At 34.8% G+C, this 24,578-nt stretch overlaps 2 protein-coding genes across 7 annotated transcripts in view; one reads left to right on the top strand and one right to left on the bottom strand.

Moving 5' to 3' along the window:
• Window positions 1-24,578, bottom strand: part of LOC105663968 (cyclic nucleotide-gated channel alpha-3-like) — a 1,281,713-nt gene that overhangs the window by 540,308 nt on the left and 716,827 nt on the right. For all 5 annotated transcript variants that reach the window (XM_076536535.1, XM_076536536.1, XM_076536533.1 and 2 more), the window contains one exon: window positions 22,105-22,343. In XM_076536535.1, coding sequence (XP_076392650.1) covers window positions 22,105-22,343 — 239 coding nt within the window. The remainder of the gene's footprint in view (window positions 1-22,104; window positions 22,344-24,578) is intronic.
• LOC143265284 (uncharacterized) overlaps window positions 1-24,578 on the top strand; it is a 392,112-nt gene that overhangs the window by 23,188 nt on the left and 344,346 nt on the right. The gene's annotated exons all lie outside the window — the stretch shown is intronic.

Here is a 24,578-nt window from a genome sequence, read left to right on the forward strand (position 1 = left end):
GTACCTAATGTGACTCCCATTCAAATCTTCACAACAGTACTTGGTGATCATAATAAAATAATTTTCAGAAAAAAAATACACCGACTTCGAAATGCACTAAAAAGTATAAAATAATTTCTATTTCCTAATGAAGTAATTTCTATTTCATTCAATCATACAATTACGTAACAGATATGAATGAAACCTATTTACTTGTTAGGTAGTATATTAAATACATTTCAACCTTTTCAGAGGCGGCGCATAATTAAAAGATTTTCTTGAACATGTCAACCTTTGGACAGCCGAATATAGGCAAAGCTTGTATAGCTATTTTTTTTCTATACATATAACTCGACAGCACGCCGCGAAGTAGGTGTTAGTGCGTATAGAATGTAAGTATGGTCTATCTAGATTCATAGAGTATGCGACGGAAAGACTCGATCGCCGCATATATTGTACTATAAAGATAGAACCCATTTGCCGGAAATTTGGTAATTCCCGCATCGTTGGGCTCCGTTTATAAGGTTCTTAGATCCATGGCTTCCACATGCGAACGAAGTCAATTCAATTTCATTTATATCAGAAACGTTGCGAAATGAAGATGCAGTCGTTACATTTACGTATATTACCAGAGATATCTATAATGGTACGTATTCTTTCTCAGGATTTATTCATTTCCAATACGCCATACCACAATCAACTGGTTATTGGCAGGAACGTTTACTGAGGTATCTTTAATTTTGCACCGCCTCTGAAAAGGTTGAAATGTATTTAATATACTACCTAACGAGTAAATAGGCTTCATTCATATCTGTTACTTAATTGTATGATTGAATGAAATAGAAATTACTTCATTAGGAAATAGAAATTATTTTATACTGTTTAGAGCATTTCGAAGTCGGCGTATTTTTTTTCTTAAAATTATTTTATTTCACGCTTTTTAGTGGAATGGGGAGAATTGTATAGGATACTGTGAGACATTTCGTACATAACAATACCAAAGAATAGGATTTTGCAATAACAATAGTTATACATGTATACTGATTTTCGGCCGACAAGGCGTATTTGTAGAAACAGTAGAAAATCGGCGACTGCATGTTGACTCATACACCACCAGAGACACGGACACATACATAGAATTCAGTATATTAGTAACAATAGTTTTTCGCTAATAACTCGAAAACTAAAGCTTCCTCTTAATTGCGGATAAGGAAAAAGTTGTTTAGAATCGTGCCCCTGATAATGTATTAAAAAGACATTAAAATCGTTCGAAGTTGATTTCAAAAGTTAATAACAATTTTTCGCTAATATCTCGAAAACAAAAGCTTTCCGCGAAATTTGTATATGAACAAAATTGTTCAGAATCATGTCCGTGATAAGATATTAAAAGCGCACTAAAATCGAGAAAAGTTTATTTCAAAAGTTGCTGATTTTTTTTCAATAACAATACTATGCAATTAAAAAATGAAAAATTTTTTGATAATGGTACCAATGGAAAGGCAGAACCTACCAGATGCAAAAGATTTCATTCCGATCGGTCCATCCAGCAAACGTAATCGGCGGGCACACATAGAAAAAAAAAGAAATATACTGATCGAATTGAGTAACCTCCTCCTTTTTCGAAGTCGGTTAAAAATATGAAAATTTTGGTCTCCTTACGCACGAAGGCAAATATCTCAATTGCTTGACGCAAACAGATACTAACTGGTTATTAACCCTTTCACTACGAAAGACGTAAATATACGTCCTGCGAAATCTATCGATGTACACGAAAGACGTAAATGTACGTCTCTAGATGTTCATCGATATGTGGCGTACCGATTCTTCGCATCGGATAGGTTTTTTCCGTAACCGTTAATGGCAACGGTCATGCGACGGGGGAATAGGAATTTTCCCTAAAACTGTTACGCGGAGCGATGCGTTTTTGTCTTCGAGGGGTACGCGTGGCAACAAGCGTGGGCCTCGTGGCCAGTGCGAATCGCAACTCGTGATTGATCACACGCGCACTAAAGAGACGCGCTAATTGTTATTTCTTTTTATTAATAAATTGTTATTGTTAAAAACCTAGAAATATATATCTTACCTCATCAAAAACCTAAAGATATATACAAGAGATCTAAATATACGCCCATTACGTCTTATTGAAAGGCATTTTCCTAGCACATATTTTAATCCGTCTTTTAAGAAAAAAAGATTCTGCTCGAAAATGTGTAGTATACAGTAAATACAAAATTCGTCGAGAAACTAGGTATGAATGCAAAGAATGTGATGTAGCTTTGCTACATTTTTATAAAAGGCTACTTAAAATAAATCAATAATAGATATATTTAATTCGTTTGTGATGGAAATGGGAGTACAGATTTATAATATAATATTGAAAACTATTAAATATAAGACAACACAATTAACACAATTTGAACACCAAATGAATTTATTTTAAAACGAGAAATAACAAGGAAGGAACTTTAAATGAAGCACAAGATCTTTTAATATACGTGTACGATATTGTAATTGCAGAAAGAACAGTAAAGAATAATTATATACACTGCTCAAAAAAAGTATGGCATAGAAAAATTTTTGGCAAAAATTGGGCAAATTTGACTGATGATAACACCGTGAAAAATCATTCTTTAAAGTTCTGTATCTATGCGGAAAAAAATGGTAGCGGGTTTTCACGTATTGGAAACTAAAGATGAAGGTTTGGACTTTATGCTGCTCTAAACAGTATCACCAAAAAAAAAATGTGGCAAGTCCATGCATTTCGTCAAACTTTGTAATTTTCAATATTGCAAACATGACCTCACATTTACGGTGTTATTGTGGTAGGGATGCATCAAATCGAAAATCAAATTATAGGGTCTTAAAGTAGAGATCTCAAGCTTTAATTTAAAAAAAAGAGCATAACTTTGCGATAATTTTTCACGGAGTTATCATCAGTCAAATTTGTCCAATTTTTGTCTAAAATTTTTCTATGCCATATTTCTTTTGAGCAGTGTAGATATTATTTTATTTTAACATTTGAGGATCTAGTTGAAACGAGCGGTATCATATAGATAGTAGATAAATATACATACTTGATTACCGACTTATTGGCAAATTACCGACATATTTCTGTATTTATTTTTGCTGTTTTCAACAATTTGCAATGATTGTTTTTTAAGTTCTACGAATAGTATCAAATTTCCGGATACTGTTATGGTCACTGGTCTGTACGGCGCAGCGACCGACATGCGTCTAACGCGTCGTCCCTGTTGATGGATTACTCCAAAATCGCGTCGCAGTGAAAGGGTTAATGATATAGACGTATGTTATCATTATTGTAAAATAAAGTATTTTCTAACAGGAATCTCCATTCGATTAATCGTATCATTTCAACGACATTCGTGTATAATTGTATCAAGGAGTCTGGTATTACACCAATACAGACTATATTTAAAGCGATAAATTTAATCTGTCCAAATGTACCCCATGTCCAAATGTACTTTGATCTCTTCCATACTATTGTGACATGAAGAATGTAACAACAGAAAGTCAGTTATACTATTTTCCAATGAAAATAAGGGACAATATGTTGAGAATTGTATACGTAATAAGTTACTTAAATAGTTCATTTGTATATCGAGCTAGCTCTTCATTATCACAAGCTAGGTGCTTAAGGGGTTAACAATAACGACCATGTATCTTGATAGTTTATAAGTACTTCGTACGTTTAGATCTGTAAGGACTTAACTCAGTGAGAGTAGTTGCTGCAAAGTAAAGGTTGAGTTACCGGATCTGTGGAGTTACATTACCCTTCACCGCAAACCCTATCTCAACAGTTAAGGCATGCGCAACTGACAAACTCCGCTATACCAATTAAATGTCGATCAAGGAAATAGCTAGCGATTTCTCTGCCTTTATGTCGTGCAACATTCTGTCTTGTAAACTCCCATAATTTGTTCACGTAATTTAGTACCACTGTAACAGATATCCCTAAAGAAAATAGTACAGTATTCTCTCCATGAAAAAGATCTGTGAAAAAAAATCTGTACCGTAAGTGTAAAAATTTCATCCCCACTACTGGGGGGATCTCCCTCGGAATCAATTAAGAATAAAACACGATCAGTCGCCGAAACGACGAAGATCGAATATCGGTGAGGCACATACTAATGCGAACAAAGGAAAAGATTGCAATTTTCTTATTTCTTACTATTTTTTCATGAAACTTCTACTGGCGTATTTGTCTAGTTTTCCTTATTAAAATGACACTAAACATGATATAATTACATTAAAAATTGCGTATGTACAAATATTTAGACATATTAATAAAAAATTGATTAAAAAGTGCAACGAATATGGGTATACGCGACAGTTTTAAGTTCTACCGGGATAACGATCCGAAGCACAAATCGAGAATAGTTCAGGAATATTTATTATATGCTTGTCCGAAAGTGCTCCATCCTCCACCACAATCACCGGATTTAAATCCAATTGAAAATCTGTGGGACTTATTGGATCGTAACATTAGGACCACCCCTATAAAAACAAAAGACGAATAAAAAATACGACTGACGGAAGAGTGGGAACGCATTACTCAAAATTATTTAAATAAAATAATTTCAAACATGCCAACACGTTTGCAACACGTCATCAGACAAAGGGATATCCCACAAAATATTAAATTAATATTAAAATTATAATTTTGTTGTTACATACACTCTAAATAAGAAAAAACTTTATGTAATATTAAGTGTACGAATATTTTTTCGACACCAATATCGGGTCTAATTTCTTTTATCATTTATTATGTGGAAAACATTAAAAAATAAAGTATTTAATTTTACATATTTGTAAACTAGGATATGCGCTTTAACTCATTACGGACCAGAAAATTCGATAATCACATTGCAAGTAAGTATAGGAAAATTTAATTTCGCAAATACAAATAGTGTCCGAATATTAAATCGAGTAACTATGTATTATGAGATTGGCGTGAATACCAATTCGATAATTAGAACGCATAAAAAACGTGAGTGGTAACTGTTATGTCTTCAACAAAGTTCCTAGATTAGTTACTAGGCATAGGTGGATTGTAAGTTGGCAGAATTGTAAGAAATCCTTGTATTATAAGCTACCTGTTTCTCTTAAGTATGAGCCATTGGCAGAGTGTAATTCCATAAAAGTTGAATAAATTGAAATTATTATTAAAATTTCTTTGTGTACACCCTTCTATAAAAGTCCTCGCAATGTAATACTGCTTTCGGCAGAAGAATTATAGGCGGGATGAGTAATGTACATTGGAAATTTTCGTGTGATTGTCTTATGTACTATCTTCTCATATCTACTCGTATAGGAATAATCTTATGTATACGAGATAAGATAATAATGCCTTAGTATTCATTACTCGTATTAATTACTGGAAGTAATCCCGTCTGGAGGAAGTGATATCTGACTCCCTCAGGCAATTTGCAGTTACTGCATGTGATATTCCTAATTGTTTTAATATAACATCGTTACCAATAAATCATTTACCACTTACCTGCAGCGAATTTATGCGATCCACGCGTAAAATTTAACAGTCATATTTATTTTTACACACGTTTTGCAATTTAGATTGCTCTTTTTATTACAGAAATCAAATCCACATTCTTTCTTTCATCTTATTTAGAGACAAGGAATAAACTTCCTGTCCAATTAGAAATTCGACAACTACGTTGCAATGAAGATAGTCTTCCTATTGGAACTAACGTAAACATTCTAACAATAAAATATAGAGAAATATCGATAAAGCATGGCACCACTCGACCACGAGGAAAAAGGGTCTGGCTTCTGGGCGAGTATAATCCTCGAGCCCTGATTGGTCCGTCAAAACGAAACTTCAAACCCTATTTTTGCAAAGGAAAATGTTCAGAATCACGTCCTCTACTACCTATTTCCGGAACCTACACTAGTTATAAAACACTCTGTATAAAACATTTCAAGAGAGAACATCTAAAGAGAAATTAGTACACCTCTTAGAAAATGTACTTGCTGTTAGAAATTTAGAGTTTAGGTAGATGCATTGGACGAGAGTAAGCCATGTACACTTCGTCAGAGAGCTGTCCCGGTCGCAAGGGAAAGTTTATGAGGCTAGTATACAATGTATAGTTTTTAAGGGCCATGGTGACGTTGGTGTCCTCACGGCCAAGGTTTTGACGAGGAGGCATTCTTGTGCAGACTGTGACCGTGGCAACACGTCACAGGAATAAACAAGGCTTTTACCAGTTTAATTACATTTATTTCATTATTTCTTTCTACCCCGCTCGTTCTTTCCTGATTTTCTTACATTGCTGTGTTTTATTTAAATTTTCACCGGTCAAAAGTCGTAAACAAGATAACGCGCGGTCCAGAAGACGCAAATAAGATAAGCTCGAGACAATAACGCAATTCAGAGATAAGCAGAGTATAAAAACAGAAGCAGGCAGGCACGTGCGAGGACAGTTCCAGATCTAAAGTTGACGAAGATACAGATCGTGTTACGAGTCGATACACCGCGGAGTCGGATATCGAGACCTTTCGATCAATACTTTTGTAACATTAATAATCAGTACATTGTAATATTGTGCGGTATAGAAATAAAGTTCTTTTTTTTAAAACCCAAATGGAGCTTTCTCGTGTGTAACAAAATAAATCATTTAAACCTGCTTCCTATAATTCCAATATTTCCAATGCTGAATCGGATGCTAAATATATTCATAGGAATTCAATATCCCATAAAATTTGAATTGACCTCCTTCCATTATACTAAAAATTACAATATATGTATACTACATTTGCTATTTTTCGGTCCATTTTGAAATAGAAACGTATTTTTAACATTGATATTACTGTCGATTAAAAACTTTTTAATTTTTAATTAAAAAATGTGTTAAAGTACTTTTTTATAAATAAATATTGTATTATAAATATAAATGAATACTTTTTTACAAATATTTCTTTTATAAAGATTTATTGTATCTTACGTTACAGTGGTTTTGTATCTACCGTGAAAACAATATTAACAATTATATGTATACTTTACTATATTTTACTTCCGTATAATGAATTTTTAAAACTTTAAATGTACCTAAATATTGTACTGAATTTCACTAAAATAATGTAATATTTGGTATACTGTATATATTTTATAACAACCATTCCAGTGACTGAATATCGAAAATTGTTATAATTTCATTTTATCTTTGATGACGGTAATTAACCTCAATTCCCCCGAGGTGTCGATTCTTAACTTTTAAATAGCCTCTCTCGTTCGCTCTCTGTCCTTTCCTACGTTTAGCGGTCGCCGCGAGTCAAATGTAAACAAAAAATCGACACCTCGACTCGATAACTGCAACAAAATCGGGAACAAGTGTTGCAGTTATCGAGTCGAGGTGTCGATTCCTTGTTTACATTTGGCTCGCGTCGACCGCTAAACGTAGGAAAGGACAGAGAGCGAACGAGTGAGGCTGTTTAAAATTAAATTTTTAAAGAAGTCTGACGAGTAATAGTCTTTTGGTTCCATACAAAATTGCACCTCCATACACTCGAAAAAACAAACAATATTACTACATAAACAAATGTTGTTCAAATTATGCCGTGTTTGGTCTTATTTTGATCAGGAGAATCTCACAATTACATTGGTAAAAGTAATATTTAGCAAAACCAAAAAATAAAAAAATTTTACTGTTGCATTAGTGTTGTCACATCGATACGTCTCTGCCGATTGTTTTCTTTTCTCGGACCTCTCTCTCTTTCAGTCTCTGTCCTTTTCTACGTTCGGCGCTCGGCTCGAGTCAAATGTAACATCCCGGGAAGAATTTTTTTATATGGCAGTCCTATGCTCAATTTCATTACCCACTGTGAGAATAGTTAGTTACCGACAATAATAGACTATTACCGACAGTACATTATATACCAATTACCTTATGTATTCAGTTCAGCGGTCGGTAACCGATACATATATATATTTATTTTATTTTCAATAATTATTTTATATTTTCAATTTAGAAAGGATAATGTAAATTACAAAGACAATCAAATGTTAAGTTAATTCATTTAAACCAAAATTAATGTATTATTTTATAGTTACTCCAATAAATGTATAATTCTATATGGAAAATTCCGTAATGCGATGTGCCTACGTGCCGCGAAGCTAGCCCCAAATTTCCTGGAATTTCTAGCGTTGCTTAGAGAAGGATAGGAATACATTTTACAATTTCGATATTATTAATTATCAAGAACTATTAGCTAAACAAATCAGTTAATACATATCAAGCGTACTAATATTATGTTATCCAGAATTAAAGTCAAACATTGGTTTATTGCAGTGAATATTGCAAATTATAATATTGTTCAATGGAATGTTCTAGAAACACCGTATGCTTATACATTTAGCTCCGATCCGTATAGAAGTCGTGCACAGCGTATAGAAAGAGATAGAAAATGCAATTTGATTAAAACACTATTAAATTACTATTTTTATATTAGAAATGTAAACCATAATGTAGAATGCGATATTTATAATGTAATTAAACCGTTCGTTTGTACAATTAATGTCTAATTACGAATTTATAAGACAATTATATATTTCGACGTTATGGGGGTTTTCCGAGAATTCGCCAGGCTGGCGAGTATAAAAGGCCGAGCGAAGCTCGCCTAAATTGCAGAACAGTTTTCGAAGTCGAGCCAGCTAGAAGTCTACAGATAAGTATAACCGGAACAGTTTTCGCTGTGAAGAGCCGCAACGATTCTTAATACTTGACTGGTAAAGCGGGTATACGCCATTTGGATACTTGGTCGTGGGTCGTTCTAGTAGCCAGTGAACAACAGGCTCCCCATTCAAACGGTCTGGTTTTGGCTGTCAGTGTTCGTTTTGACAAAAAGGGTCATGGACAATTAGTTGTCGAGACAAATTAAGAAAGAGTAACTGTTCCGAGGTAATAATTCATTTAGATTCAAACAAATTTTGAACTTGAATTAATAAAAGAATATTGTTCTGTCATCAGCGTAATCTCAGTAGTCGACTACACCGCGTTAGATATCAGATAAAATCATTAATCTGTCTAACTTTGCGAAAGCGTATTTAGGTACACTTAGAGAATCACACTTAGGTCGTGTTCCTCGCTGCGGTAGACTATCACGCGCTAGTATTAATAATTTCGTAAAAGACTTTTCATTATATAAATTATAAACGTATTAATCAATATAAACTTTGTAATTGCGATAGCGTTCAAGACGAGAACTGAATAATATAGAATATCGAATTCAATTAATTATATAAAAGCGAAGTTAGCTTCATCCGAAAACAGACTTAGGTACGATCTAATATAAAGTATTACCTAGCGAGAGTCATTTAGTTAGATTCATAATTATCTATTACGTATTGCTTAATTTGCCAAGTTCTGTTATTTCTATTATTAATATTATATCAAGTCTATTCTAGTTTCTTTAATCAAACCAGTATACTTTTCATATTTTGTTATTTGTTACTTGTTATTTGTTAAATTCATCATCTTCGTTATTTTATTGAATAAACCCTTATTGTTGAAAGATATTGACCTGTGGATTTCACTCCTTAACCGCACACCACACGAATCCCACAATCTTTAGATTTAGTTATTTTCCAAAACGAGTCGTTTAATTGGTAAAAGCCGCTCTTTACCTTCTTAGCGCTAGTAACTATCTGAACTTAGGTTCCAGAGTCGTTACACAAATGTAAACACAAAATCGACACCTCGACTCTATAACTGCAACGCTTGGGTCCCGATTTTGTTGCAGTTATCCAGTCTTTACTGTAATATATCTTACGTCTGGTTAAAGTAAAACGTGCATCTACGACAATTAACTGTTGGTTGCGTACAACAATTATTGTTGGTGTGCACAGCCTATGTGTGAACGTTCTCTTTTATTAACAGGTAACTATAAACTTTTTTGTTAGAAATAACGGCCAAAAATAAGAGAAGTACGCATATGCGTGTGCGTACACGCATCACCTCCACTCTTTGTTCCATGTCACTATCGCGTCTGCAGTTACGATTATGCATTCGTCCGGGGCACACCGCGAAATCTTTGTACAGCCGATTACATATGTATATTAAACGTATTTTCCGTACACTCAAGCGCAATTATTTTATTTTCTAACCTAATCCTAACAGATTATGGGCCCAAATAAACTCTGGTCGCGTTAGGAAAATTAAACAAACCTTTTCGGTACGACGAATTTAAATTCGCGAGCGTGTAGTGAATGTGAAAAGTTGAAGTTTTTTTAAAATGAGTTCTTCGACCTCTATGCGTATTGAACTTCTCGGAAAGGACAATTACGATACCTGAAAAATCCAAGTAGAAGCACTGTTAATCAAAAACGACAACTGGAAATACGTAAACGGTGACAAAACAAGACCCGATGTAACTCAGGGTGAAGCAACGGCTGCGGCCGTAAGAGAATTGGACGAAGCGGACGCGAAGGCGAGGTCCGATTTAATTTTAGCGATCAGTCCGTCCGAAATAAAACAAATAAAAAATTGTAAAACATCAAACGAGATGTGGAGAAAACTCAAAGGCATTTACCAGTAAAAGGGTCCTGCGCGAAAAGCGACGCTATTAAAGCATCTTGCCTTGCGGATAAAATAATTTTCAGAAAAAAAATACACCGACTTCGAAATGCACTAAAAAGTATAAAATAATTTCTATTTCCTAATGAAGTAATTTCTATTTCTTTGAATCATACAATTACGTCACAGATATGAATTAAACCTATTTACTCGTTAGGTGGTATATTAAATACATTTCAACCTTTTCGAAGGCGGCGCAAAATTAAAAATACCTTAGTAAACGTTCCTGCCAATAACCAGTTGATTGTGGTATGGCGTATTGGAAATTAATAAATCCTGAGAAAGAATACGAACCATTATAAATATATCTGGTAATATACGTAAATGTAACGAGTGCATCTTCATCTGCAAAAATAGTTTTTGCCGCTGACCGACACGATAATTTGTATTATGCGCAATCCGCATTCTTTTTAAACGATTCGAAATTAAAAACGGTAAAAGATATAGAATTATGACACCGACGTCTCGGTCACGTTAACGAGGATAGTTTGCGGAAAATAAATCGCGATAAAAGTATACGCGGCGTTTCCTTCGGAAAGGATGAAAAACTCCCCACTTGCGAAATCTGTTTGCCCTCCAAGATGACAAGATTACCATTCCCAAAAAGATCGAACCGTGCCGTAGGTATACTCGAAATAGTGCATACCGATATATGCGGACTCATGAGAGTTGAATCAATTGGCGGCGCGAAATATTTGATCTTATTAATCGACGATTGCACGCAATGGTGCAAGGTTTTCTTTATAAGACAAAAGAGCAAAGCGTTATCGGCTTCTAAAAAGTTTAAAAATTTTGCGGAAAATCAAACAGACGCGCGAATAAAATATTTATTTTGTTATTCGGTTATTTTGTCGCGGTTATTTTTTCTTTGGTTGAACTGTTACGCAACCCCGTCGCATACTCTATGAATCTCGATAGACCATAGTTACATTCTATACGCACTAACACCTACTTCGCGGCGTGCTGTCGAGTTATATGTATAGAAAAAAAAATAGTTATACAAGTTTTGCCTATGTTCGGCTATCCAAAGATTGACATGTTCAAGAAAACCTTTTACTTTTACGCCGCCTCCGAAAAGGTTGAAATGTATTTAATATACTACCTAACGTGTAAATAGGCTTCATTCAGATCTGTTACGTAATTGTATGATTGAATGAAATAGAAATTACTTCATTAGGAAATAGAAATTATTTTATACTTTTTAGTGCATTTCGAAGACGGCGTATTTTTTTCCTTAGAATTATTTTATTTCACGCTTTTTAGTGGAATGGGGAGAATTGTATAGGATACTGTGAGACAGTTCTTCCGAGCTTTTTTTTGTCTGCGTAAATGCCATGAGCATAATTAAGTAAAAGACAACATGGATATTCGTTTTTCAATTTTTTTTGCAACAATAATCCTTTGCCACTAAAAAATGAAAAAATTTTTGGTAATGGTACCAATGTGGAGTCAGACTCTACAAGATGCGAAAGGCTTTGTTCCGATCGGACCACCCACCTAGGAAAAAACCGGCGAACATGCATAGAAAAAAAAATAAGGGACACTCTTTCAGGGACAAGTACAAACTAATTACATCATGATTGAGGGTTCTTCATCCATTTGTTCTTTGTTAACTTTCTTTGCAAAAATTTACTGCGCGTGTGTATCTTTGATGGTTTAGGACTGCGCAAGGGTTAAAGTATCCGTAAAATAATAGCAGATCCTGCGCAATAAATTTTCTAACAAATCAAATTGAAGCATTTTTAGAACGATACGGAGACTGTACCAAGCAATGGGAATAATACACCAACGTCAACGTGAACTCATCTTGCTGTATAAGTCGCGTGCCAGAGCGGTAAAGCTTAGTTTAGTTAAATTAACTTTTTAATTGCTCTTTCTTATTTTAATTAACTTTTTAATTGCCCTTCCTGTCATTCCCGTGCATAGCGCGGGGCATTCCACTAATATTAATAACAATAGTTATTCGCTAATATCACGAAAACTGAAGTTTTCCGTCAATTATGCATAAGGAAAAACTCGTTCAGAATCATGCCACTAATAACGTATTAGAAGGATATTAAAATCGTTCGAAGTTGATTTGAAAAGTTAATAACAATTTTTCGCTAATATCTCGAAAACAAAAGCTTTCCGCGAAATTTGTATATGAACAAAATTGTTCAGAATCATGTCCGTGGTAAGATATTAAACGCGCACCAAAATCGAGAAAAGTTTATTTCAAAAGTTGCCGGTTTTTTTGCAATAACAACACTTTGCAATTAAAAAATGAAAAATTTTTTGATAATGGTACCAATGGGGAGTCAGAACCCGTCAGATGCAAAAGGTTTCGTTCCGATCGGTCCACCCAACTAGGCGTAATCGGCAAACATACATAGAAAAAAAAAACAAAACAAAAAAAAAAATTTACTGATCCAATTGAGTAACCTCCTTCTTTTTCGAAGACGGTTAAATAAAGACGTTTTTCGTTCATTTTAGCTAGTTTTGTTTCAATTATTTTCGTATCAGAGAAGTGCAAATATGAACGAGCAAAATGTTCGTTATAAGTATTTTTGTACTGTTTCACCCTTTTGTATTTTCAAACGAAAAATGTTGTAAAAGAAACAAGAAAAATAATTTGTAACATGTACTGGGAGGATATTATTAAGAAACGCACAATGCAAAAGGGAATTAAAAGGTTTAGTAGTGGAGATTTTAATATGTAACACACAAAACGAAGTGGCAGGTCAAAATTAACAATGATGAAATTCCAAATTACATTTGAAAAAGCTTAGAATGACGAATAAGTATGTCGTTTAGGTTCCAGATAAGCTGACGGAGAAGAATTTGGTCATTTTTAATAATGTGAAATGAAAGAGAAATTTTTCTATTTCTGCCAGAACAAAAATCATTAATAATGGCCAAAGCTGAACTTTACGCTAAAATGTTTTCACTCTCGATTTGGTAGGATTACAAGGGAATTGTATCGTCAAAACCTTTCTAACATAGCTTTACGTATGTAATGTGTATGTAGGTGTGTGGAATTGTTGATTGGTTCTTTTGATTGATTGTGATTCTAATGCCGAAGTGTATTCTCTAAGTGTATGTCATTGTGTGCGAGTAATCAAATCGAGTGCGCATGACGCAACTCCTCTACGGGTCATGAATGTGACCGCACGCGTGACCTCTTGGCTCTAATGAATAGTCAGTTTATTCGAAGAGTGCAGTGTCTCGCGCGAATAGTTTGGCGTGATTTAGAAATCACGGCGACCCGGTACTGCGATTCACGAATGTGTTAGGATACGTATTGTAATTCACACTGCGTTGGATTATACACGAAACTCTACGTTTTACGGAACTTCTCGATTCCCGATTCGACTTGCACCACATTTAATAATAATCTGCCTATCTGTTATGTGAAGATCTCCCGAGAACCTTCACGTATAATGGAATGACGGTTAAGAAAATTCTGTCCTCCATTTGTTAAAGACTGCGAGAGAAAAAAGGTATAGTCGTTAGACGATTTATGGCAAGCGCGTGTTTACTTTAGGATCGATCCGCACGAAACTTGACAGACAAAAGGTCCTCCCTTGGCTCGTATTTCGAGATATGGAGCTATTCGTTATGGTCTGTGCATCGAATAGAAATATACCATTATGAAGTCTTACCAGATAACCAGACTATTAATTCCAAAAAGTATCGTGAGCAACTGCATTATTTAAAATCAGTAGTACGAGATCAAGGACATTCACTTTTATTCAGAAAAAAAAAGTCTCTTACCAAGACAAGAAAAGACTGTAAATATCTTTGACGAGACCATTAACATTACTACAATTTGATTGGGGTATTTTATCTGACCCATTATATATCACCTGCCTTGGCACCATCTGATTTTTATTTATTTTGAATATTGCAAAATTCACTTGATGGAAAATTGTTTAAAAACTTAAATGAACTAGAAACACATATATCTAAATTTTTTATTAAAAAATCACAACAATTTTATGAAGACGGTATATTTATGTTGTGGCGGTTTCACTCCCACGCTCATAGCCAGTAGACGGCGCATAAAACCTAGACTAGATGTTTTGGCAGAGCAAAGTTTAAAAATTTTATTTTGAAAGGAACTTTCAAAGATGCTCCGCTTCACACACTGACTTATCGGCGGATGAATATTGTATTTAAAAAATGGACACTGATTTTAACAACTAATAGCACTTATTTATTATACATATAACAGTGACAGTGAATTTTAACAAATTTTGTATAATTATGTTGTGTTTGAATGTTGTATTTAAGCAATGATTCAATGTGTTTTACTTTTTTAGTTGTGTTTGACTATTTGATTTATACTGATTGAGTGGTTGATGTGTTCTGATCATTTTCAGCATATTTTGCTGTATTTAAAACCTCTGTTCCCCCTTCCTTTGTGCCCTTGGCGTGGTACATTTTTGGGAGGGGAACAGGGTTTTCTACATGGGGGAGGACGGCGGTACAGAAAATTCTGGGTTTTTTCCAAAATCGGTGACGTCTTCCTGAGGGACCTGGAACCATTATTCTTTAGGCCCACGTTATCCTTTGACCTTTGGGTCCGCAAGGTTTATGGCATGGCCTGTGCCGCTGAAGCCAAGGACTCGACTAATGATGCATCAATAAATGAATTTACTAAAAACTAAATTGACACGTACCATCCTAGTGCTGGTACACAGATGATACGGATACTAAATTGAAGGTCTTCAAAAACGATAACTTTCTTTCGCCACGTCGCACAGTGGTCCCAAATCGCAAAAGGCTGGCCAAAATATGAAGGCGTATTTCAATTTTAATGAAACTTCGTATCTAGGGGTTTTCGAGGTCAGTCATTACAAATCAAAAGTCAAAATTACGAAAAACAAAATGGCGAATTCAATATGGACGCTCAGTATTAAAAAAAAAAAAAACAAAAAGCTAACCAAAATATGAAAGAATTCTTCTATTTAGCTGAAAATTTGTACAAACTGGTTTTCGAGGTTACAAATTAAAGACAAAATTACGAAAAAAATAATTAATTACGTTTATTAAATTACTTTTTGTTCCATTCAAATTACTTTTCCGTGCAATGAATATTTGCTTCTTTGATAGAGTAATTTCTTCAGAAACTGAAATATAAATGTACATGTACATATTATACTAAACTATATTTTAAACAAGTTTAATCTTTCCAGCAACAATGTAATTATAGGTGCACGCGCAAACATATCAATACATCTTTTATTCATAATGTTAAATTCTATAGACTGATTTATATTATACTTTTTTTAACAATGTTTATAATAATCCTGTGGCGCCCATATCAATATTTGTAAGAAGTTATGAAAAAACTGATGCTGAATATTCTTAAATTCAACGTTTATTTGCTTAATTGTACTTCGGTATTATGTGCCCGGGGGTCACGTATACCTGAATGTTGGCCTCTCCCCTATTTGTAATTTCTATGCAGGTATGAAAAAAAGAAGACAAAAATAGTGAGCAAATGACTAATTGTATGAAGGGGAGAAAGAAAGAAAGAGAGAGGCGAACACGCATGAATCAGCGACAAACATAAGTATTTACATTTTCAAATGTTCATTAAGACTCGAGGGGCAGATATGAGCAGCATTTTTTTGTTAATTCTGATGCATTGCAGTCTTAACTAAATATGACAATTGGTTTTTTAACCCAACTCCGTCTAACTCATAAACTTTTCCCTTTTTTTATAAATACCGAGGTCGCCACTTATTTGAATTTTTATTAAAAAGCATTATTCAATTGTTGTATTATACTTTGTAAGTATTGATCTTGTACTGTGTCTATGAATTCTACTTACCTTTAGCTATGTTTTCTATTTTGCAGAATCAAAATTGATGCACTGGGGACTGAGTTACAAATTTTTCTAATAAAGTCTATTTTTGCTGGATTTGCGCGTTAGGTATTGCTCGAACGAAAGTCAATTTCCTACTGAAATATCAATGCAGGTAGATGAACTAGGCAACTGTACCTTTTGTAATTGAACTCATAAACTATCAGTGTACCCAACCCAGTAGTTAAAAGGTAAAAATTGAATACTTCATTTTTTGACTTTTGGCCAGCTTTTTGCGATTTGGGACCACTGTGCGCCGTAAAGAACATAGGCTTTTATGGCCAATACTGCTTTTATACTTTCACTATACCTTTAATGTAAAGTCTTCAATCTAAATAAAATATTTAGAACTTTTGGAAACATTGGGATTTTTTAAGAAACTCAGAAAATAAAAATAAATTAAATTGTTTTTTAACAATATTGGCCATAAATGCCTATGTTCCTTTCGGCGTTGATTCTAACCGCGTCACGCTCATACCTGCGACGCTTACAATAATTATTCAGAAATCAATTAACGGCATATGAAGAGGTATAAAATCGCTAAAATAATGTAAAAGATTGTAAAAATAATGATATTTTTAATAAAAATGATGATTGCCCCTCTTCACAGGAGGTGATGTTAAATTATATATCTAATAAAACATTGCAACAAACAACAAATTCCAAAAACACGTATCCTCTATTTTTGTCCATAGTTTACGTACACGAAGTTGCAAAAAAATAGATCAACATTTAGTGCAAAAATTTAAACAAAAATTATAAATTTTCAAAATATTAGTTAAACAAATAAAGTTTCTTGAAATTTTTTACGCACAAAAATTTCCTATCTAAAGACCAACAATTTACAAAAAAAAGAATTCAAATATCTTCTTTAGTTCCGGAGATATTCCCAAAAACATGGTTTTAACCCCCAACTTCGAGGGCTATTTTCACCCCTTCAATGTGAACGATGGCCGCTAAAAAAAATACGTGTCAAATATTTTTTTGAGAACTATCTTTCACATAAGTTTCATTAAAATCGGTGTGTCGCGGTTTGATATGTTTCCTTGTTAGGTGCGAAATGGTGGGGAGAGGTCGCGGTTTTTCGCCGTATGTTCGAGCCCACCGGGAGGCGGTGCTGAGGGGGCGTTACAAGACAAGTTGGAGGTCAGCGCATTTTTGCCCGGGAGCTTCCCCTTAGATCTTGACGTAGCCCCTCGGGCCAAGACCCTTTATTTGAGAGCATCCATTCTCCACACATGGAACACATACGCGAGGGGGGGGGGGGGGGGGGGTAGTCTTTTTTCCACAATAGCGAGCGATGGCCTAGCGCAAGTGGACTACGTCCTACCGATAGGGAAGCCTGACGGGCTGCCGCCACCCCCCCGCCTTTATGGCGGGGGCGGGAAATAGTTTTAGTGGGTATGCGTGGAAACCGTCGGAAGCGGGAGTTTTTCCACACTACCTGGGCTATCTTCCCAGGTGTCGGTAATAGGATTTCTGTCTTCCTAAACGAAAAACAGAATAATTATCACGAAGCAGTAAACTAATAAAACAGATCCTTGTCAAGCAATCATTATTAAATGTAACCCTACCAGGATTGTAGCAGCTGTCTGTTTTAGGATTTCATTTCGGTACTGAAAGACACGTGTCAGTTTGTTTTTCTTGAAATGCACGGCTTGGAGGCTGTGCGGATCATGTGAGCGATTGCACCTTCTGAGATCGAAGAGAGGAGGGTTCAAACTTCGTGAGAGGCCAATCCGCGGGATGCCAACTGCCTCCAATAAGTTGTGGCTGCTAGGTGAACTTGGGGTTGAAAATCTCAAAATTTCCAATTTTTTGCATATCGCGCGAGAACGGTTCGAGTAATCGACTTGAAAATTTGTACAGGAATGCTCCAATGATCCCTCAATCGATCGCATGCACCCAATTTACCCGCTCACCCCCGGGGGTGGATTGAGTGGGTTGGAAGTAAGAACCCCCTCAGCGGGGGTTGGTTTCACACCAGGCCCAAACCACCAACAGGAACGATACCGTTGGCACGGAAACAAGTTTTTCCGTGAACTGCAGGTCCAAAATTGACTTTTAACTGTGAAAAAGTGAAAAAACAGCAAGGGGTGGTTTTTTGACAGCGTGTAGCGACCAAGGGGTTGGTGCAAACGTGACCGAATTTTTACCAGGTATAAATGGGGTCGAGAGGAAGCTTCGGTAAAAGTTTGAGCAAAATCGAAAAAACCGCCCCTTTGGGAGGGGCGGAAAATTAGGGAGGAGGTTGGGGGTGTCGCAGGTGGTTGAGCCGGGCATTTTCGGAAAGGCCGCAACCTAAAGAACCTCATTCTGTAAAAAAATTTCGGATTTTTTCTTTTTTTCTGTCGAATTTAGAGCCTTTTTTTCGGTTTTTCGACCCCCTAGCATTCAAGGGGTCGCCGATACCGCAAGGGGGTGGCAGGAAACAATGGCATTCCTGGAGCATTGAGATAACCCATGGGCTCAACTATCCTCAAAATTTCAAAGTCCTACCTCCAACAGAACGTAAAGAAAGAAACGGCTAAAGAAAGTGGTGCGTTAATTTTGGCCAGCAGTGTATACATAATGAATCTGTTACAGTAGTAAAATACTACACATATACTTCGAAAATTGAACTTTGACTAGCTTGTAGAAATGATACAATTGTGTGATGCGATAAAAGATCTAAATTAATACAGAAGTTGTCGTTGAAATTTTACTCGTTGATGAAAGTTGGTAGTTTTCGTACCGACTCCTTGAACACAACTAGAATCAATTTTGCGTAGAAAATGAAAAGGAACCGATAGAACTTTGTTGTTAATAAATAGCAGAGTACAAGTGCGTGTTAATCATTGCAATGGATTTTTATGACATTGCATATTGACGTCTGTATAAGGAGGTAGAAAATATTATGGTGGAGCAGTATACACAGTTCTAGAACAGTAACAATGGATTTCAGAACAGTGAAAAACATCAGTAACATTCTGTTTCTCCATGGCAATACCATGTTCCATAACGCCTGTATTGTCTCCGAGTTTTTGTTGCACAGTACCTCTACTTGACCCCCCGCCACTATTAGTACTGCGAACTAATGACCGATTTCATGGTTCAATCTATTTTTTAAATGGAAAGTGATAACTTAAGTTTGGATAGATCAACAGTTAAGAGAGCTCTTTCAAGGAGTGCGAAAATTGGAAGAACGGTGGAAATCTGTTTTTCATCAACGGATGCAGTATTTATAGTTGTGTGTAAGTTCTATTAATATTGCGTAACTAGTTTTCGTGATACGTCATTGGTTTGACACGCAGGTTTGAATAATGTTACCTGATCGTTTTCATGACCGTAGTGTACATATCCATAGAACATAAAATCATATGTTTAGCGAGCATGTAGTGAAATAAAAAAAAATATACTGATCGAATTGAGTAATCTCCTTTTTCGAAGTCGGTTAAATAAGATTGCAGTCACTAGGATGTTCGCGGGTAACAGTACCGATTACAAGGACGATAAATTGCGTTTTAATTCTTTATTACACGTTTGTGTTATGTACGCGCATGTCTAAATATGCTAACTCTGCAAGTCTCTTACGAATACAAATAATACAAATAATCTTAACATTTATTAATCAAAGCTATTTTATTTTAACGATGATATTGAGTAATTATTAAAACGTGTCGAGTTAATCCCTAACGAATTAAATTTTTGTAACTCTTGAAATTTTTGAAGATTATTTATTAACGATTCGGGGTGACAATTTGTTTCTGCTACAGTTTCATCTGTTTCTACAAGAAATGTTCGCTAAGAAGAAAATTTGTGAAATTCAAAATAGAGGCGATAGACTGAATGTTTTCATTTTGGTGGGAAGAATTTTCATTAATTTCGATTGGTTATAGTAGATAAAGTAAGTGTTACACTTTTAAGAAACCGGGTTGTGTTGGGAAATGAATGACTTGAAGGATTTACGTCAACGGAATTTTCATATGATCACTGCAGGTAAACTAACCTTTTCTATAGTGTGGTCTTTTCAGTATAGTTGAATTTTGTTCTTTTTATTTTAATGGTATTGATATTATTTCTATTCTTTCGTTTACCATTTAGTTTATTTTTCTATGTTTTAATGAAAATACTTTGCACTCTATTACAAATAAATGAAAAATTTTGCAATATCTACTAAATATGAACTTGCATATTAAGTTGCAGAATTTAAAATTTTCTACCTATCCATCTGCCTATTTATTTATCTACCATTTATTTCACATCTTTCTGCAACTTTTCAGTTTTGTAAAAACATACTTTGATCAGAGTTTTGTAGCACTAAATTGGTTATTGTTACTTAAATTTATATTAAACAGAAATTTAATAGTTCTATTCCCCAGCACTCAATAAAGTTATTTTACAAAACTTTGTACACTTATGAAATATCTAAAAATATTAAATGTATGCTCTTTGTTTCTGATAAACATAAATTCTTGGGTTAAAAATTACGCCGTAACTGTTGAAATGTAAATAACGACAGCTTATTCCTTTCGAAATAAAACATTTTCCAAAAAAGTGTTCTGCGCAAAAGCTGTAGAATTTTGAATATTGTACTTGATCGTGCTTTTAGAGATCGATCTAATGCGATTTATATCCAGTATTTATTTATATAAGACATCCAGTTATACATCCAGTAAATCTCAAATAGGCTCGTAAAATATCTTGCTTATAGTTATTTACAGACATGGCGCTACTTAATACTTCAATTATAACATTTAAAAATCTTTAACTTCGTACATACGAAATTTCATACTATCCAGGATATTAATCTAATATAATCTATCTCAACTAATAAACGTATAATGTAATTAAATTATTAGATTCGGTAGGTTACATCAAACCTAGGTTATGCTATATATTGTTACATCAAATATTAGTATCAAATGTTATATCAAGTAATATAAATGCAGATAAATCGTTCGAAACGGTGATCTTAATACTTTTCAAGGTCATTTTATAATAAGGTCATATTTTAAAAAATTGGCGAGTTAATGTAATTAATTATCACATCACAACTTGTATACAATAAAGTCTCGATAGAAGCGAACATGATCAACATGATATAAGTAAAAAAATTATTTCCACCATTGGGAGAAGACTCCCTTGATGTTGATAAGTTTGCATGTCGAAAAATATAACGTAATGCGGGTTTGGGTTTATCCGTGAAACAATAACAATGCAAGAACAGAATTAATTATTATGAGCTTATTATATTGTTTACAATATTAATAGCAACATATTTACAACATTTTTCTGATTAAACTGAGACCCAACACTACGTTATTCGGAACATATTTACTTATAACAATTTATTAGATAAGGTCCTCGTTATAAGAGAAATGCTCGAAGTTACAAGTAAATATTTTACAAATTACATCGTGTTTGAAGTCTGGAAAATATCAGAAATATGTTGGTAAAATTCTTTAACAGAAAAATAAAAAATAATAAAATTCCGTTCTTGCAATAGTCTTATTTCTTGGACATGTTCCTGTTTATTTACGAGCAGTCATTCGATTTCCTTCGCTCGTTATCCTTTTTTACGTTCGGCAAACTGCATTCAATGTAGAAACTACGCAAAAGATTCGCTTATATCGTGGCTTTACTGTATTGAAAATTGTTTGCTGAAGATGAATTATTAATACTCACGTTTCGGTACCGTTGCAGCTGCTATTGCTGAGATGATTGACAGACGCAGGTGTATGCAAGTGCGACTGGTCGCGCGAGGACGTGAGTGCAACCGTATATGGCAGCTTGAATCTTCCCCTGAGATGGTCCCTTCTCTTCGGTTTACGGCTTAGATCGAGCTCGCTCGCCCCACGATTCACATAAGCCCCATGAAGCGAGTCACGAGACGAGCTAAAATACCGCTGTTGAACAGAGTACACCTGCAACAATAAGGGTTATACACTTTTTTGCGACGTTATATATTTCATTATGTCTACAAACTCGTAGAGATTTGTTTCTGATTCATCAGAGTCACTTTGTTCTTAGCTTGACCAAATCACTGTCTGCGTGGTTCAGAAAGCGGACCGCCAAACTGGCTATGATTGAATAGGATTATCATCAGAAAAAAACTAAGGATTATGGGTCAAAGCAACGGAAACTTTTTTAAGAGAAGATTTAAATGGTCGTTTCAGAAAGTTGATGCAAACGAGTCGTTCGACTGAACGAAAATCCTCGTTTTATCTTCTAAACGGGAGAGATTTGTTCTTCTGTCAGTTAAACTACTTTTTTTCTCCAATATTTCCTGCCTCAGATGAGACTTGTTTTTCCTTTTTGTAATTGCCTGTATTTCTATGTTTGATGTCGTTTTCAACGAGTATGTTATCTTTTGAAGAATTGATGTGGTGAACAGATATTGTATAATAAAAGATGATATGTGATAGTGCAATGATAGTGCTCCTATCATAATGGAAGACTAGAAGATGGCATAGAAAAGGAAATTAATATATAATATAATATAATAAGCCGCTACAAAGAAATTTAATAGGTGTAAAAAAATAAGTCTTTAACACTACATTGGACGCGTGAGTATTTATAACATAGGCGGTCGCGCTGTACCTAGTAGATATACGAGGTGTGACACAAAAGTAACGAGACTAGTCCAATAAATCATTGTACCTGCAGAATCAGTTCTCCGTGACATTATCACTTTCAAAGTAGTCCCCTTCAGCATTCACACACTTTTGCATTTGGTGCTGCCATTGCTGGTAACAATTCTGGAACGAGGTTTTTGGAAGTCCCTTTAGGAGATTCTCCGTTTCTGCCTGAACCTCTTTAACTGAGGTGAAATGGGTTCCCATTAAGCAAAATTTAACTTTAGGAAATAAAGAAAAGTCTCATGGAGCCAAATCAGATGAATAAGGAGGATGCCCCATCACAGTAATATTTTTACTGGTCAGAAACTATGTACTTGGCAGACAGTGCCGTGTGAGCGGATGCATTATCCTGGTGCAACGACCATCCATCGCTTCATAACTGTGGCCTTTCTTTCCAAATTTTTTCACTAAATCTTTTTAGGACTTTAATGTAATAGTGTTGGTTAACAGTCTGACCACTGGGAAACCACTCAATCATTACAATTCCATTAATGCGGAATTTTGATTTTGACGTGCGTGCTTTTTTGGGTTTTGGGGATCCTGGAGACTTCCACTCCATTGACTGGCGCTTACATTCTGGGTCATAGGTAAAAATCCAAGTCTCATCACATGTTACAAAAGATTTCAACAAATTTTACAAAAAACTTGATGTTTATATGCTGTTCGACTTTTACATTAGACATTTTTCCGGCAGAATGCAGTTGCACGTGTTCACTAAATAACGCAATACTTCCAAATGGTATGACCGATTCAATCGAAATTGGCAACAGGGATAGAGGAGGTATGTGGGATGATGCCACAACAAACATTTGCTGCCAATTCCATTGTTTTTTCAAGCTACAGACCTAGTCTCGTTACTTTTGTGTCACACCTCGTTCTTATGATTATTTTTTTCTGCTTTCAATTTAACAGCCTTATCAGGTTAAAAAAAATATTGTAAACCAAATTTTATATTAATTTTCAGATGTGTTCCGTATATGTTAAATTTTCGTACATTTAATTACAAAATGAAAGTTATAAGTTACATTTTAGAAGTACAAAATATTTTACAACTTTTTATAATTTTATGACTAGAAGTTGTAAAAATTTGCCGATTGCACATCTAGAAAAGAATGCCCAAAATTACTATAATTTTTACTTTCAGGAGCTATTAAGTTTGTAACTATGTTAGAAAAAGTCAGCCATATATCTTCTAGACATACACGGAAGACTATGTTTAATTTAACACGTTCACGCCGGGGTGACCCACCAGTGGGTCACGTTTGACTGTTCCGTGGGGCGGCATGACTCACCGGTGGGTCACACTTAATTATCCCGTGGGGCGACGTGCATCACAGATGGGTTTTCAAAAAATAAGTTTATTTTATTTTTTGTCAACATTATAAACAAAAATTGAGTATTATAAGCATTAACATTCAATATTTTAAATTGATAACAATTATTTATTTATAAGCATGCAACTTTTTAAAACATTCTAAACATAATGCGAGCAGGCCCTTACAACTTTTACAATATAATCTT

This window comes from Megachile rotundata, chromosome 10 (assembly GCF_050947335.1).
Source record: "Megachile rotundata isolate GNS110a chromosome 10, iyMegRotu1, whole genome shotgun sequence".
Lineage (NCBI taxonomy): Eukaryota > Metazoa > Arthropoda > Insecta > Hymenoptera > Megachilidae > Megachile > Megachile rotundata.